Here is a 16821-nt window from a genome sequence, read left to right as displayed (position 1 = left end):
ACGGTTTCACTCAAGAGCTCCTGGAGCCATATTGCTTGTTTTGTTGCTTTCGTGGCCGCCATAAACTCCGCTTCACACGACGACAATGCCACAATCTCTTGTTTTTGAGAACACCATGTTATAGGACTATCACCAAAATAGAAGATGTGACCGGTCGTGCTCTTTCCGTCATCATCATCAACATTATGAGAGCTATCACTAAATCCCATCAGCTCTTTCTTTGATGCTCTCTTGAAGTGTAAGCTGTATGAAGTGGTACCACGCAAGTAACGGATGACTTCCTTTAGGGCCGCTCTGTGAGTTTCCTTAGGTTCACACATATATCTACTGAGCAAGCCAACACTAAAGGATAGATCAGGCCGTGTGTGTAGTAGATACCGAAGGAAGCCAATGCTACGTCTGTACTCTCTCTCGTCAATGATAGTCTCGTGAGGTGACTTGGAGAGTCTTACATTCACGTCCATAGGTATGTGAACGAGATTGCATCTATGCATACCAGCTTCTTCAAGAATCTTTTGTGCGTATCTGTCTTGTGTCAGCACTATACCATTGTCGGTTTGTCGCACTTCAATACCAAGATAATAGGTTAGTTTACCAAGATCACTCATCTCAAACCTCCGAGCCATCTCAAGTTTAAACTCAACGATCAACCCCACAGATGAACCTGTGACTAGTAGATCATCGACATACACACAAACAATCAGTAGATCACCATTTGCTTCCTTTCTATAGAGTGATAGCTCTTTGGAACATCGAGTGAAGTCAATATCCTTCAAAATCGAGTTGAGCTTAATGTTCCAGGCCCTAGGTGCATGTCTTAAACCGTAGAGAGCTTTATGTAACCTGTAGACTTTCTCTTCTTTGCCTTTGATTACAAACCCTTCGGGTTGAGTCACATAGACTTCTTCTTTTAGCTCCCCGTGTAAGAATGTTGTCTTGACATCAAGGTGATGAATCTCCCATACCTTTGAAGCTGCAATAGCAATGAATAATCTGATAGTTTCTACACGAGCTACAGGTGCGAAGACTTCATCATAGTCAATACCGCGACGTTGAACATATCATTTAGCCACCAATCGTGCGTTGTATTTGCTTATACTTCCGTATGTGTTCCTTTTAATCTTGAACACCCACTTCAGTCCTATAGGCTTGAAACCTCTTGGTAGATCAACAAGGATCCAAGTCTTATTTTTCTCGATTGATTTTAGCTCATCCTCGCATGCATTCACCCAAACCTTAAGGTCTTTAGCCTCGTTGAAGTCCCATGGCTCGTTGTTAATCACCATCAAGAGTCTCTCACATTCTATCTCGGCCAAAAGTATGTAGTCATCCAAGTAAGAAGGTTTGTTTCTCACTCTATCTGATCTTCTTAGCTCTGTTTCTTCTTCTTCATCTCCTTCATTCAATACTTCTTCCTCATCTTGTTCATTCTCACAATCGATTGGTGCTACAACTATTGAGTGATCATCATTATCAGGTGATGGTGTTAACTCGAACTCAAACGTATCAGGTTTTGTTTCCTTTCCTCCGTCGACAACATTCCAGTTCCAAGGTTTCTCTTTCGTCGAAGTATACATCTCGACTTACCACTATCCTTTTGCTTAAGGGATCAAGGAGTCGATAGGCTTTAGAGCCGGGATCAGTCCCTAAGTGTACCAACGCCCTTGATCGATCATCAAGCTTTTTTCTTCCTGTTGTCTCTGTTCTTGCATAACAAACACATCCAAAGACTTTGAGATGTGCGACATTGGGTTTCTTGTTTCTCAAGGCTTCGTATGGTGTTTGACCGAGAAGAGATCTTGTGGCGACTCTATTGATCAAGTAGGTGGCATGTCTGATCGCTTCTCCCCACAACTTGTTCGGCATACTCATGTGTTTCAATAGGCTTCTAGTCATCTCAAGTAGAGTCCGGTTTCGTCTCTCGACAACGCCGTTCTGCTGCGGTGAATATGGAGTTGTAGTGTGCCTGTTAGTCCCATGTGTGTCGCAGTAGCTGCCAAACTCATGAGAGATGAACTCTCCACCTTTATCGCTTCAGAACGTTTTATGAATATTTTGAACTTTGTAAACGCCTCACTCTTCTCCTCAAGTAGTATAGACCACATATATCGCGTGAAGTCATCAATCAACACGAACACGTATCGTTTTTGTCCCGACGTTGGAGGAGAGATGGGGCCGCAGAGGTCACCGTGAACGAGCTCAAGAGGTTGAGTAGCTCTGTAAGAAGTAGCTTGTGGGAATGGCTTTCTAGTTTGCTTCCCAAGCAAGCAGGATACACATGTTTCCTTCAAGATTTGTATGTCTGGTATGCCAGTTACAAAACCCTTGCTTAGCATCGTGTTCATAGCCTCAGTGTTGATGTGTCCTAGCCTTGCGTGCCACTTAGATGATTCCGACAACGATGTAAGTTGTAAGCATTCGATGATATTAGCCTGCAACTTTACCTCGTACAAACGATTTGTTGATCTTGTTGTCTTGATCATTAGATATCTTGTCTTGTCAAAGAGCATCAATAGGTCGTATCTCATTCTGACTTCGCACCCGGCTTCAGTAGCTTATCCCAAGCTTATAATGTTACTTCGTAATCCAGGAATATAGTAGATGTTGCTAAGTGTCTTCTTCTCGCCTCCTTTGAGAACAAATCTAATCGAATCCTTTCCTTTTATATCAATACGAGAGTCATCACCGAATCAAACTTTTCCTGTAACACCTTTATCTAACTTGTGGAAAAACAATCGGTTTCCACTCATGTGGTTGCTTGCTCCGTTGTCGAGATACCAAACATTCTCCATGTTTTGTTCAACATAAAAATTGCTAGGTTTCACTTTCCTTTCATTAAGGAACACCACTTCATGCATCATCATTTCTTCGGCTTCATGCGTGTCTTCATCTTTCTTCTCGGTGGTTTCTTGTAGCTTGAGCATCTTGTCGGGACACTCAGATGCGTAGTGGCCGAGTTTATCACAAGAGAAGCATGTAATGTGACTCTTGTCTCTGTTCTGACTGTTTTGATTTTGTTTCCAAGCCTCCTTTTGCGCTTGAAAACCTCCTACACATCCTCGGCCTCTACCTCCTCTCCAATTGCCTCGTCCACCACGTCCTCTTCCTCTATTTGCGTAATTCTCTTGTTGAGAATCGCTAGCATACATCAACTTCCCATGATCATCATGATCTTTTTCTTCCTCACTTATCCTCTCTTCGTATGGTTTCAATCTCCCGACTATGTCTTCAAAGTTCGTTGTGTTGAGATCCAAGACTTGTTCAAGGGATGCAACCATATGTATGTACTTTCTTCTTGGCAAACTTTTCAAAAATTTCTTGACAAGCTTTGGTTCTTCTATGATTTCGCCTAGAGAAGCAGATTTAGATGAGATTTCTGTTAGCTTGCCGACGAAGGTATCGATGCTATCTTCCTCCTTCATCTTGAGCTTGTCAAAATCTGCCATTAATGTATGTAGACGTGCCTCTCATACTCTCTCAGATCCAACGTGATGAACCTGAACCGCGTCCCACGCTGCTTTGGCTGTGTCGAGATTTCCAACTTGTAACGTTAACGCTTCAGGTATGGATTGAAATATCAAAGCAATAGCCATATTATTTTTTTCTTCATGATTGTTTCTTGGATCAATGGTTTCCCAAACCTTGTTAACCTTGAGAGCGATCTTCATCCTCATATCCCAAACAGTGTAGTTCGAGGAAGTTAGCATTGGGAACTTAATGGTCGATGGTCCGGTCTCCTTGGCGTTCATCTCTGTTTCATCCTTGATATCGGCCATGGTGTCTCACGTCTTTCTTTAAAGTAGTGGGTTCTGATACCAAATTATAGAACCACAAACTCTTTAACAAGAAGTCCTTCTCTTATTAATCAATCAAAGCTTTAGCAATACAACTCAAATCTAGCTTAATCACTCACACAATCACATCATAAGCATCAATATATATATATAGGACTAGATAACTCCTAATCCTATTAGTAACAATACTTTCCATATTCCTAATGCTTTAAAGATAACCATAACAATTAAAATTAGGATAGCTTGTGTTTCAAGGTAACTTCAAGCTTAAACCAACGCCCGACACTCTGCCAGCATGTGTTGCTCATCAGCACGTCTTGGGTTGGCTCATATAGGCAGTTTAACAATTAATTATACATATTCAGTTATTCAATGATTGGAAGGTTTGATTATGAAACCAAGATGACAAACTGTAGGGTTTATAATTATCAACCAAGTTATTTATTTCTTAGGTTCTTCTGGCTTCTTCTCTTCCTTCTTCCCCTCTTTCTTTTCCTCTTTCTTCTCTTCCTTCTTCTCTTCTTTCTTCTCCTCTTTTGCCGGTCCGACGGATATCAAATCTACCTTACCGACTTTCTTCAGTTTCTTTACCACCGCAACCGCATCCATCATACCGATCACAGTCAACTTTTGCTCCTTCATATCCGCTGCTATCGAATCAACTCCTGCTTAACACAATAACCAAGTCATCTACCCCTTTGCAGAACCACATTGTATCATATTTGGTCAAACACTCATTGATATGAGTCTAAGTTGAACACATAATCGGTTGTGTTATCTCACTATCCCATAATCTATGATTTTCCATAAGCAGATAGCATTCATACATACACTGAGTTTCGATAATACGTTTTCTTCTAGGCCCATAAAGTATGGGCCTCTAAAAGTTAATTGGCCCCTTGCTATCTGTTCAACTCGTTGACAATGTCAAAACGGAGTAGGTGAGATCATCCAAGCTCTCAAATTTTGACGCAATTACACAATCGAATCAAATTTTAGCTAAAAGTGGCAATTTATTGACTGACAAAACCAGCAGAAAATTTGTATAATTTTTGCTTTGTTCTTTCTACAAATTCTAAGAAATATAAAATAGATTAAAATTAGCAATAACAAATAATTACGTAGAAACTATAATCGAATTTCAGTTGACAGTGAATTAAAGAAAGGAAGTAGTTATACTACTCACCGAAAATATCAGCTGCGGCTTCTATGGCTTTCTGCTTGGTTTTATCATCCGTCATGGTTAAAACCTTCAACACCACCTTCTACAAAACATAAAAAGTAAAAAGTTTAAAGGATCTCGGAGAAAGAGATAAATCATAAGTCATATTCAGTTTTAAAGATCAGTGAGAAAAAAAACCTGAGCCATTTCGTCTGCGATCTTGATGAAGTAAAGAAGAGATGAGATCGAAAAAGCAAAGAGTTTGATACCTTGTTTTTTCAAAGAGAATATAAAATTTGTGGGGAATAAAAGAGAGAATCGAGTGTTGATTGATTATTGACAAATTGTTTCTGGTGGCTTTTGGTAAAGGATGAGACATGTGACGTATGTTTCAGTGTAGTGGACAGCTCTACATTATTCTTATTACTACGCATGCTTTTCTAAAGTTGCTTTGTTTTGTCTTTTTTACTTTTAGGGAAAATGCACTAGAATTTTTTTTTCCGTCTCAAATTATATTAGTCATGAAACAACGTTTTACCCGGAAATTAAGCCAGTGGAACAACTATATATCCCTGGAAACAACAGCTCAATCAAGGCAACTGATAACCAAACTAATATCAAAGCCGAAACAAGCAAGATTAACTATAGATATAAGGGAAAAGTTTCAAAACACCATAGAAGAGCCCGTATAGGAACCATGTTCTGAGAAGATAAGATCACACTAGGATAAACCCTTTCCCACGAAGACATTTGCCCACCTAGCAAACTCCACAACTATAAGGAATCAACCAATAAGAAAATCCAAGCAATTATCTTCACTCGTTGCTGCATAAAGGCTTTAAAATCCAAACTCATAATCCAAACAGTAGGACTACACCATGGAAACCAAATCGACGACGAAAGCAAGGTGGAGACGAATTAGAGATGGAAAAAAGAGAACTCATGGTCTCTTGACGAAGAGCTCAAACACCACTCAAATCTCGCACAAAGAAGAACAGACTCAGAACTAGAATTGAAGAAAGTACACTGATACCGTCTGCGAAAAACGCCTGCCCCGCACCAAGCGGTTGCACCGCACCGTCAAGAGATTCCCGATCTCAGATCTGGCGCTAGACGCACGTACCGAAGCCAACTCTCTGAAACAAAGCTGAAACAACAAAGATATTGGAACTAGAAAAAGTTCCCCACCAATCTTCGAAACGAGAAGCACAACAATAAAAATACAAGCATTGCTGCTTCAAACCGTGATAAAACCACAGACGAACTCCTGTTCACACAGAGTCCCACCACTTAAAGATCCTCCTGCTAACCTGAAAGCAGAATGTCGTGACCCCACCAAAACGCATGAGACCTCGAACTTCGTACTTTTCAGGAAAAATCAAGCTTCAACACAGAAAAAGAAAACACATAGAAGAAGGTAGAGCAAATACTAAGAGGATGAGGTCTCCTCCGGCGCCTGCGAAGAGCACCAGTCACCGGAGAGACCCAAATCAGAGAACAAGAGTCTTGGCGGTGCTAAGGAAGCTTGAAAGAAAATTAGGTTTTGGAAAAATGCACTAGATATGAGAAGGAAATTGCAAGTAATTGGTTAAACAAAAGGATAAAATACAGTTTTGAATAAACCGATATTTCGTCCTTGTTAGAAATGCATCACTCCGCCGAAAACATTCACAAATCTTGTATTATTTATCAAACGTAGCATGTAAAGCTGTTGTGTTACTTTAACTTTAACATACTCTCTATTGAACAATCAGCTTGTTAATTTAACATATAAATATAGTATATGTTCATATTTTAAATGCATGTTACTGGTTTATTATGTGTGTGATTTTATTTGTGTTCAGCGTCATTTTGTTACAATTCAACATAACATATTTATAGACATCAGTCATACAATACGATGTGTTCATATAAAATGACAAGATTATATGTGTATTAGTGTGTGTGATGATCCACCCATAACACGGAGCATAGCGATGTTGGAGGTCAAAATCGTCTGTGAATCCCCACCCCCCACCCCTTTTGTCCACATGCTGTCGTAGTTCTTCTTTACCTAAAATTTTCAAACTTTTACGGTTTTACCTAACTCTTTTATCCAACCTCTCCAAATTTTTAAGGGTGGACCATTTCTAAATGTGAGCTATTGTTTTTCTTAACAACTTGGGCTATATAAGCGCATTCTTTGGGTTGAATCTTAGAAATAAAGAACAAGTCCTTTGCATCATGATATTTTGGTTATATTCTTTTAGAACTTATTGCTCTTAAAATAAGTAAACAGCTTATTGAACTTATTAGAAAAGCAATAAGTTCTAAAAGAACAAGTCCTTTGCACCATGATATTTTGGTTATATTCTTTTAGAACTTATTGAACTTATTAGAAAAGCAATAAGTTCTAAAAGAATATATGAACACATCCCACACTAAATAGTAAACAGAAAATTGTGTATTTAGAAAAGAAGCATATAAACCACAGTTGATGAGAAGTCAAAATCCACAGAAGCATACGTATGCATGATATTTCAAGTCTAAAGAGCCAGGGATATTTATTGATTCATAAGAAGATGTTAAAATTAGGTTAGAGTTGAAGAATCAACGACATGTACAAATCTCTCGATTGAAACATCTCGCTTAATTAGATTTAACTGAAAACTTTCGATCAGGGACCCAAAAACGTTTTTTTGGCGAGGTTTGTCAGCAACTCGTGTTGTTTAGAAAGAAATGTGGTTTTGTCGTGTCTTGCAACATTAAATGTTGAATCCTTGACCTGAGGAAGGGAGAATTATATACTATAAGCTTTTTATGACTCCCAAACCTATAAGGTTTGGTATGACTAGGATTGTGATGAAAGCGGACACTTTTAGAAGTGTCTATTGGTACCTTTTTTTTTTTGAAACTGGTGTCTATTGGTACTTTGATTGCACAGAAATATCAATCACAGAAATAATAAAATCGAAAGAACAAACTTGTTGATTTCCGCTGTAATTATAATGTTCAATAGTCGAACGAATGTTGAGGACTTACGGCTAGGCCTAGGCATAATATCCTTAACCCGAAATCTGAACCGAAAAATCCGATCCGTATCCGATCCGAAATGTAAAACATATTCAAATGAGTCTTGTAAAGACTAAAGTGGTACAAAACATATCCGAACCCGAAGTGTTATTAACCGAATCCGAACGGATAACCCGAAAAACCGAAAAAATCGAAAAATCCGAAAAGATATCCGAAGAAACTGATCCGAATGTCCAAAATAATATACAATATAATTATATGAAACATGAATATATACTTCAAATATTCAATTTCATATTTATTTTGATATGTTATCTAACAATAAGTATTTAAAATATAAATAACTAACTTAAATACTTAATTATATATAAATAAATATATATTTCTTATGTTTTACTTTTAAATTTTAGATTTTATTTCAGGTATATCCAAACCGATCCAATATAACCCAAATCCGAATGATATATGATTGTTTTATGGGTTCTATGATGTAATACAAACCCGACTCGAACCCGATGTGTTATATCCGAACCGACCCGTACTTCAAAAATTACTAGAATGAGACCTAGGAGGTCTTATAAAAAAGAACTCAAATCTGAAAAACCCGACCAAATGCCAACGGATACCCGACCGCTCATGCCTATTTCAAGCAGCTTCACTACTCAATCTCAGGAGTTCTTTGTGACCAAAAGGTCTACTCAATCTCAGGAGTTCTTTGTGACCAAAAGGTCGAGAAAAGGTCTAATGTGCTATTAAATAAAATAAAATTGTTAATTACACAAAGTATTTTAAAATTAGGGTATTTAATGGATAGTAAGTAAACCTAAATGTATGTCTAGTTAACTGTTTATTCAATATTTTTTGGTCCCAAACCTATAAGGTTTGTTATCGTGACTCCCAAACCTACAGGGTATGTTAATTGTTAAATTAAAACCCTCGATGTGTGTATGTGTTGCACTATTAAAACTTGACGGTCACATACTTACCTCACAAGATTCTCTCTCTTTTTCTCTTCTTTTGTCCTCTCTTTCTCTTTCCTAAACTCGTTTAGAATCTTCTACTCGATTCTCACCATCTTCTTTTTTCTGGTTTCTCCGTCGGTGAAGAGTATAACAACAGCAGCCCACCGATGAGGAACTCACCGTCCAAGAACGAGCCAGGAAGTGGGCATTCTCGCAATTTCACAAACTGGTCTCCCTTTGTCAAGTCCTCCTCCGGTTTTGGAATATCTCCCAACAGATCCTACGCCCTCCTCTCCTTACTCACCCTACTCATCGTCGGCGCGTTCATCTCCACGCGCATCCTCCTAGACCCCACCGTAAGTTCCAAAACGATACTCCCAACTTTTCTTGCTGAATTTGGTAGAATTATGGAAAGCATATATCTCGCATCATGTATTTGACCCTTGGTTTATTGCATTATTTCCTTGTATAAAGATCCAGCTCCTCTCTCTAATATAAACAAAGCATATAACATAAATAGAAGTTATCGAAATTTACATAAAAACTCAATATAATATCTCAGACTATAGTTATGTTTTAATGGATCTTTAACTTTGTTAATACTTTGAATTTTATTATGTCACGTGAGGATTCTCAATTGTGTTAGAAAGAGTCTTGGTGGTGGTGATGTCGGCTCTCTGACAAATCACGCAGAAACTGACACGTACCTACTTTGGGACCCACCTATGACTTTTCGAGTTAACTAGTTGTAACCCACTTACGACTAACACATGTCATCACTGTTTTTTCAAACTTAATAGGTTCTGCTAGAGAAAGAGGCCGTCACGACAAAGACTAGATCACATACGATATTCCCAAAATACCCCCCTCCAACTCCAGTAACTACACAAAGCCCTAAACCCGAGTTCACATTACACTGCTCCGCCAACGACACCAATGCAACGTGTCCAAGAAACAGCTACCCGGCCACGGCGAGCTTCGGAGAAGATACTCCGACCGCCACGTGTCCGGATTACTTCCGCTGGATCCACGAGGATCTCCGTCCCTGGGCGAAGACAGGGATCACGAGGGAGGCACTGGAGCGGGCCAAGAAGACGGCGAATTTCCGGCTAGCGATCGTCGGCGGGAGAGTTTACCTCGAGAAGTTTCAGGACGCGTTTCAGACGAGAGACGTGTTCACCATATGGGGATTCTTGCAGCTTCTAAGGAAGTACCCTGGGAAGATTCCTGATCTCGAGCTCATGTTTGACTGCGTTGACTGGCCGGTCGTTAGAGCTTTGGATTTCGCCGGAGTCGACGCGCCGTCGCCTCCGCCGCTGTTTCGGTACTGCGGGAACGAGGAGACGCTCGATATAGTGTTTCCTGATTGGTCCTTCTGGGGGTGGTAATGAGAACTTTCTTTTTATTGTTTTAGTGCAACCTGTGATTTAACAAGTTCTCTCAATTACACCATAGTAGTTTCGAATAGATCAGAGAAACCCACTAAAGTTTTTTTGACATGGTTGATTTTTGTAGGTCGGAAGTGAATATAAAGCCATGGGAGAGTCTGTTGAAGGAACTAAGAGAAGGGAACCAGAGGACCACTTGGATAAACAGAGAGCCTTATGCTTATTGGAAAGGGAATCCATCTGTGGCCGAGACAAGACAAGATCTTATGAAGTGTAATGTCTCCGAGGAACACGAGTGGAACGCTCGTGTATACGCTCAGGTAGTAATGATGATGCACTTTGAAAAATATGGCATTTTTGAGAAAATACAAAAAACTCTGATTCTACTGGTTACAACTGCAATCTTGATTTATGTGTGTTTTTGTTTTGATCTTGGTAGGATTGGATCCGAGAATCAAAGGAAGGTTACAAGCAATCAGACTTGGCGAGTCAATGCCATCATAGGTAGAGTATATTTTCTAGAATTTGAATATATATTGAAAGATTTTGGGATTTTAAATCATCTCTAAACATTAAAGTTGACATAAGGAATTAGTAACGGTATGGGTCTATTGCAATGTTTATCTGTAGATATAAGATATACATAGAAGGGTCTGCATGGTCCGTTAGCGAGAAGTACATTTTGGCGTGTGACTCGGTGACTCTGCTTGTGAATCCACATTACTATGATTTCTTCACCCGAGGCCTGCTTCCGGCTCACCATTATTGGCCCGTTAGGGAGCACGACAAGTGCCGCTCCATCAAGTTCGCTGTTCATTGGGGCAACTCTCACATTCAAAAGGTACAATTATTAACCTATTGAACAATTGTTTGAACTGATAATAGAGTCTAGATTCTCAAGTCATATCTACCGGCTATATTTTCTTATAACCAGGCGCAGGATATTGGAAAGACGGCGAGCGAGTTCATCCAACAAGAACTCAAGATGGACTACGTGTATGATTACATGTACCATCTTTTAACTGGATACGCGAAACTCCTTCAGTTTAAACCGGAGATCCCCCAGAATGCCATGGAGATATGTTCGGAAACAATGGCGTGTCCAAGGAGCGGGAACGAGCGTAAGTTTATGACGGAGTCACTAGTGAAGCACCCAGCAGAGACCGGTCCGTGTGCCATGCCACCTCCGTACGACCCGGCGTCGTTTTACGCGGTTGAGAAGAGGAAACAAAGTACAACTAAGAGAATACTACAGTGGGAGATGAAGTACTGGAACAAGCAGAATCAAACCGGCTCTTGAATTTTTTTAGCTTCGTACTTTTTTTTGTTGTATAGAAATAACATATATATAACCCGGTTTATTGTTGTTATAGGTCGCTACGTTACATGTTTCGAGTTTAGGTTATTTCGTACGGAATCAGAACGAAAAAACTTCATACGGTTATCTAAATTTATGAAGATGTTATTATTTATTAGCTGGAAACGTTTTATGTGTGTTATATAACTCAGGTAAATTAAACCCTTTAACAAAAGAAAAAACATATAACTCAGGTAAATTAAGTCGGATCCGTGCGTTTGGATTATTGGCGACAAAGAATATCTATCCATTATCTAGTTTCGATTTCGTGACTAGTATTCTTCGTTTCTTTCCTTCTAATAATAGTCTATAACTCTATACGCTAAATGACAAAAGTTACCTTGAAGTTATGTTAAGAATGCCCAACTCGCCGGCCTAGGAAGTTATTTTGAAATTAGTTTAAATTTGGTAAACGAGGACTGTCACCAGAAGAAAAAATTTGGTAAACGAGGACTAATAAGCGCATAGTTATCAGATTGAGTTGGTTATGAAATTGATGGTGTAACTTGATGGCTACTGCTCACTCACAAGACACAAGTTGCTCTAACTTTGAGAACGATACATTGCTTCTGATTGAGGCCATAATCATTTAAAAAGCTGTCTTTGCTGTGTCTCTAATTTTCACGTCATGTATGTAGGACCCGAGTACACCTTTTGGACTTGTCTAATTGATCATAGAGTGATTTGCACGTTACTATTCAGATTAGACAGTCTGCATCGCACTACAATACTGTATTGATTATAATATATAGAAAGATTAAGCAATCGAATGTATTCAGACAAAACTAAATGATAACTTTTATATAAAAATGGTAATTACACACTGAACAACAAAACTATCAGTTTCATTCGACTATATTGGAAATTTACGTGCACATGTGCATCTTTAGTCATTTCTTTTCACCTCTTTCTTAATCATTGTTTTTCCATTTACTAATACACACTTCTCGTTCGAATATTACTCATTTCATTTCTCTAACTACGTTTTACCATTTTTGTGCATGATGCGTTACGTGTTTACCGTCTACGAATTCATAATCGTACCAAACCGAAAAGTACTAGCCTCATTGCTAATCAGACCCTGTCGATTTTTAGTTTCGGGATTACCATAATTGCTAATCAGAATAAAATGTATAACAGTAATCCCAATCACGTGCTTTAACGTTGGTATCATGTGTCTATCACGGTTCGCTTCATGTGCAAGAATATAAAAAAGTGAGAAAAATAAAGAAATTATTCAGATCTCGCAGCCTTTCAGTCTTCGCACCTGAGCCAGTCTGGATCCATCTGTACAACCCCCTCCATGTTTTTTATTCTTGTGCCATGGCCAGTGGAGTTAATGCAGGAAATGAAGAAACAAATATTAGAACTTATCATCTATTAATCTTAGTTAGAAAAATGAATATGCTAATAACATATGTAAATTTTTTTTATCATAGATCAAATTTCAGTTTCAATAAAATTTGTAAAATAAAACTGATTTTACCTCAATGAATTGTGTTTATGGATTTACCTACAAAAATAGTGTTTCTTCTATTTGCGACAGGTTCTTTTGCCGAAAGAATTAACTTATTGTCCACATAATGACAGGAAAATATACAGAATTTCCTGCTCCGAAAACAAAATATCAACAATTATTTGCTCAGTGGGTATCAATCTTTATTTGTAAATGCCAACTTGAAGATAAGAGTGTTTAAATATTTATGTATGTCATGGGCCAACGAACCTAACAGCCGTTACTTACCTCCGTCATTCGTGGCGCCAATAAAGTCGAATACCAACGTTACCGGTTTGAATCAATCGTGGACTGTGCGACTTTGGTTTTGCATCGGTTTCGGTTAGGTTAAGTTGGTTCAAATTATTTTTAACACAATCAGAAAAAGTAAATTAACCACACAAAACTGAAGTAAATAAATCATCAAGGCAAGGGATTATAATTTAAATAAATGGAAAAGCAAAGTGGTGTGCAAGTTAAATCGTCGGTTTGGTTCAGCCTGGTATGGTTTACATAAACCGATTCAGTTTGAACCGGCGAGTTTCCTAGTCTCCGTTATCTCCGCACTATAAAAACCAACCGCTTCGTCTTCTTTATTTCCTCCCAAGTAGTAACCGTTCAAAATCTCTGTTCTCTCTCTCTCTCTAGATTCTAGTTGAATACTTAAGCTAGTCATCGAAGATGCGAGAGATTCTTCACATTCAAGGTGGACAGTGCGGGAACCAGATCGGTGCTAAGTTCTGGGAAGTAGTGTGCGCCGAGCACGGCATCGACTCGACGGGAAGGTACCAAGGTGAAAGCGACTTGCAGCTCGAACGAGTCAATGTCTACTACAACGAAGCTAGTTGCGGGAGGTTCGTCCCACGGGCCGTCCTGATGGATCTTGAGCCCGGGACTATGGACAGTGTCAGATCGGGTCCGTACGGGCAGATCTTCCGTCCTGATAACTTCGTCTTCGGTCAGTCCGGGGCCGGTAACAACTGGGCCAAAGGTCACTACACTGAAGGTGCTGAGCTCATCGATTCGGTTCTGGACGTCGTCCGCAAAGAGGCCGAGAACTGTGACTGCTTGCAAGGTTAGTTTCGGTTCTCTATTGAAATCTTTATTAAATCGTCTATAGCCCCCAAAATTTCAGGGCGGGCCCTGAGATTCTGGTTAAGATTCGTGTGTGGGTTGATGCGAATGATCTTTTTTTTCAGGATTCCAAGTGTGTCACTCGTTGGGAGGAGGAACTGGATCTGGGATGGGGACTTTGCTGATCTCGAAGATTAGGGAAGAGTATCCTGACAGGATGATGTTGACGTTCTCTGTGTTCCCGTCACCTAAAGTGTCTGACACTGTTGTTGAGCCTTACAATGCAACTCTCTCTGTCCATCAGCTTGTGGAGAATGCAGATGAGTGTATGGTTCTTGACAACGAAGCTCTCTATGACATTTGCTTCAGGACTCTTAAGCTCACCACTCCTAGCTGTAAGCCTCTCTTCTTTGTATATCCCCCAATTGACCGAAACCCAAATTGACGAACTATCGTGTAATGGTTATTTACATCCCTGCTTTGCCGTCAGAAATTCCCGACAATCACATATTTCGTCGGAATGCCGTCGAAAAATACCTACGAATTTCCGACCACTAGCATAATTAGCCTTTCCTACGATTTTCTACTCCGTCAGAAGTTCCGTCGGATTTCGCCTTGCTTTCTTGTAATGGATGTTCATTAGTTAGAATAGAAACTGGTTTTTGATGTGTTATAAAAAAAAACTATTTTATTGAAAATTATAAATTTTACATGTATTTTTAAATATAGATAATTAAATTAAATTTCGCATAAACCTAATTTATATATAAATAATAATTCATTTATATAAACCTCTTATTAATTTTTTATTTCTATTTAAAGCCTTAAAATTATAATATAATTTATTTTAAACTTTTTTATACTAGTCAAAATTTATTTTAATATTTTAATATATAAATAATTATATGTCACCAGTCCTAGCTGTAAGACTCACTTCTTTATATCCAGCTGCATGATGTTGATTGTAATAGAAATTGAATGGTTTGCATGATTGAACTATGCTTTTATCTGCTTAGAGTATAAATTGCATTTAGAAATATCTTTACATACTCGATGATTTGTAAGCTCAACTTTTTGTAACATCTCAGGCACTTAGATCTTGTCCTGTTGCTGGCATAACTGTTCTAATGGGTTTGTTTGTTTGTGTTTTGTTCAGTTGGAGACTTGAACCATCTCATCTCTGCCACCATGAGCGGTGTCACTTGCTGCCTCCGTTTCCCTGGTCAGCTAAACTCTGACCTCCGCAAGCTTGCAGTGAACTTAATCCCATTCCCACGTCTCCACTTCTTCATGGTCGGATTCGCACCTCTCACATCTCGTGGATCGCAGCAATACCGAGCCTTAACCGTCCCTGAGCTCACCCAACAGATGTGGGACGCTAAGAACATGATGTGCGCAGCTGACCCTCGCCACGGCAGGTACTTGACAGCATCAGCCATGTTCAGAGGCAAAATGAGCACCAAAGAAGTGGACGAGCAGATGATCAACGTTCAGAACAAGAACTCATCCTACTTCGTCGAGTGGATCCCTAACAACGTGAAGTCAACCGTCTGTGACATTCCACCAACGGGTCTGAAAATGGCTTCCACTTTCATCGGGAACTCGACCTCGATCCAGGAGATGTTCAGGCGTGTGAGCGAGCAGTTCACAGCTATGTTCAGGAGGAAAGCTTTCTTGCATTGGTACACGGGTGAAGGAATGGACGAGATGGAGTTCACGGAGGCAGAGAGCAACATGAACGATTTGGTGTCAGAGTATCAGCAGTACCAAGACGCAACGGCTGATGATGAAGAAGGGTATGAGTATGAAGAAGAAGAAGAGGAAGTGCAGGAGGAGCAATGACGGTAAGAGAACAAAAGACCTCGTGTAGCTCATTGTCGTGTGTGTGAGTTTTTTTTATTAGTGTCTTTTTTATCTCTCATGTTGATTGGCTTGGTTTTTCTTTTATGCTGGTTTGGTTTTGTTGCATTGACATTTGGATATGCGTGTTTAGAGCTTAGGAAAATATGTGTTTATATAAGTCTTTTCGAGTGACTGGATTTGAGATATTGTTTGTTATTTTTCCCCTAAAGGTTTTGTGGTAATATGATTTCTCTTCTCCTGTCAGCGTGCAACACGGTGTTTTTATCACATTATTATCGCATTTTCAACTTAAATGGGATACAAGATGCAACTCCTGTTAACACTACAAGAAAACTTCATGAACTCCGACGATATTTCCCGAGAACACAAGTCGTCAGAATGGTTTTGATGATTTGTTGACAATTTTCCGAGAAATGAGTTTTTTTGTCGGTATTTTCTCGGAACTTTTTGACAAAACTGTTTCGTCGGTTATTTCTCATAAAAATTTGTCGGAATATTCCGATCACCTAGTTTTCTCGGCAGTGTCTCGGAAATGTTTGTCGGAATCTTCTCGGGAAAACATAGATTTCCGAGAACAAAGGAGTTCTCGGTGTATCTCCAGAGCTTCTCGGAAAATCATTGGGTTTTGTCTTTAAAATGTATCAGGAATTGAAAATTTTCTGAGGAGAGACCGACAATGAACTTCATCACAGAGTCATCGGAAGTTTCTCAAAA

At 39.2% G+C, this 16821-nt stretch overlaps 3 protein-coding genes across 3 annotated transcripts; 2 read left to right on the top strand and 1 right to left on the bottom strand.

The window, feature by feature from the left end:
• Positions 1 to 4015: 4015 nt before the first annotated feature.
• LOC106302086 (nucleolar protein 58-like) lies at positions 4016 to 5357 on the bottom strand. Its single transcript, XM_013738601.1, has 3 exons — positions 5155 to 5357; positions 4981 to 5059; positions 4016 to 4459 (listed from the first exon to the last, which is right to left on the bottom strand). Exons 1-3 carry the CDS (start codon positions 5161 to 5163, stop codon positions 4236 to 4238), a joined length of 312 nt encoding a protein of 103 aa, XP_013594055.1. The 5' UTR covers positions 5164 to 5357; the 3' UTR covers positions 4016 to 4235.
• Positions 5358 to 8860: 3503 nt separating this feature from the next.
• LOC106301590 (O-glucosyltransferase rumi homolog) lies at positions 8861 to 11793 on the top strand. Its single transcript, XM_013738037.1, has 6 exons — positions 8861 to 9286; positions 9731 to 10314; positions 10446 to 10638; positions 10758 to 10822; positions 10949 to 11159; positions 11253 to 11793. Exons 1-6 carry the CDS (start codon positions 9098 to 9100, stop codon positions 11616 to 11618), a joined length of 1608 nt encoding a protein of 535 aa, XP_013593491.1. The 5' UTR covers positions 8861 to 9097; the 3' UTR covers positions 11619 to 11793.
• A 1985-nt stretch (positions 11794 to 13778) lies between these two features.
• LOC106306400 (tubulin beta-8 chain) lies at positions 13779 to 16344 on the top strand. The gene is made up of 3 exons (XM_013743003.1): positions 13779 to 14245; positions 14370 to 14639; positions 15401 to 16344. Exons 1-3 carry the CDS (start codon positions 13852 to 13854, stop codon positions 16084 to 16086), a joined length of 1350 nt encoding a protein of 449 aa, XP_013598457.1. The 5' UTR covers positions 13779 to 13851; the 3' UTR covers positions 16087 to 16344.
• The last annotated feature ends 477 nt before the right edge of the window (positions 16345 to 16821 follow it).

This window comes from Brassica oleracea, chromosome C7, assembly GCF_000695525.1.
Source record: "Brassica oleracea var. oleracea cultivar TO1000 chromosome C7, BOL, whole genome shotgun sequence".
Classification (NCBI taxonomy): Eukaryota; Viridiplantae; Streptophyta; class Magnoliopsida; order Brassicales; family Brassicaceae; genus Brassica; species Brassica oleracea.
The sequence above is the reverse complement of the archived record's forward strand: the minus strand, read 5'-3'. Positions and strand labels throughout refer to the sequence as shown.

Coding starts and splice junctions, on each gene's coding strand:
- LOC106302086 (XM_013738601.1), bottom strand. Junction 4,460..4,980: donor AGCCGCAGCTGATATTTTCG/GTGAGTAGTATA, acceptor TGTGTTAAGCAG/GAGTTGATTCGATAGCAGCG.
- LOC106301590 (XM_013738037.1), top strand. CDS start 9,098: ATGAGGAACTCACCGTCCAAGAACGAGCCAGGAAGTGGGCATTCTCGC. Junction 10,639..10,757: donor ACGCTCGTGTATACGCTCAG/GTAGTAATGATG, acceptor TGATCTTGGTAG/GATTGGATCCGAGAATCAAA. Junction 10,823..10,948: donor GCGAGTCAATGCCATCATAG/GTAGAGTATATT, acceptor GTTTATCTGTAG/ATATAAGATATACATAGAAG.
- LOC106306400 (XM_013743003.1), top strand. CDS start 13,852: ATGCGAGAGATTCTTCACATTCAAGGTGGACAGTGCGGGAACCAGATC. Junction 14,246..14,369: donor GAACTGTGACTGCTTGCAAG/GTTAGTTTCGGT, acceptor CTTTTTTTTCAG/GATTCCAAGTGTGTCACTCG. Junction 14,640..15,400: donor TAAGCTCACCACTCCTAGCT/GTAAGCCTCTCT, acceptor TGTTTTGTTCAG/TTGGAGACTTGAACCATCTC.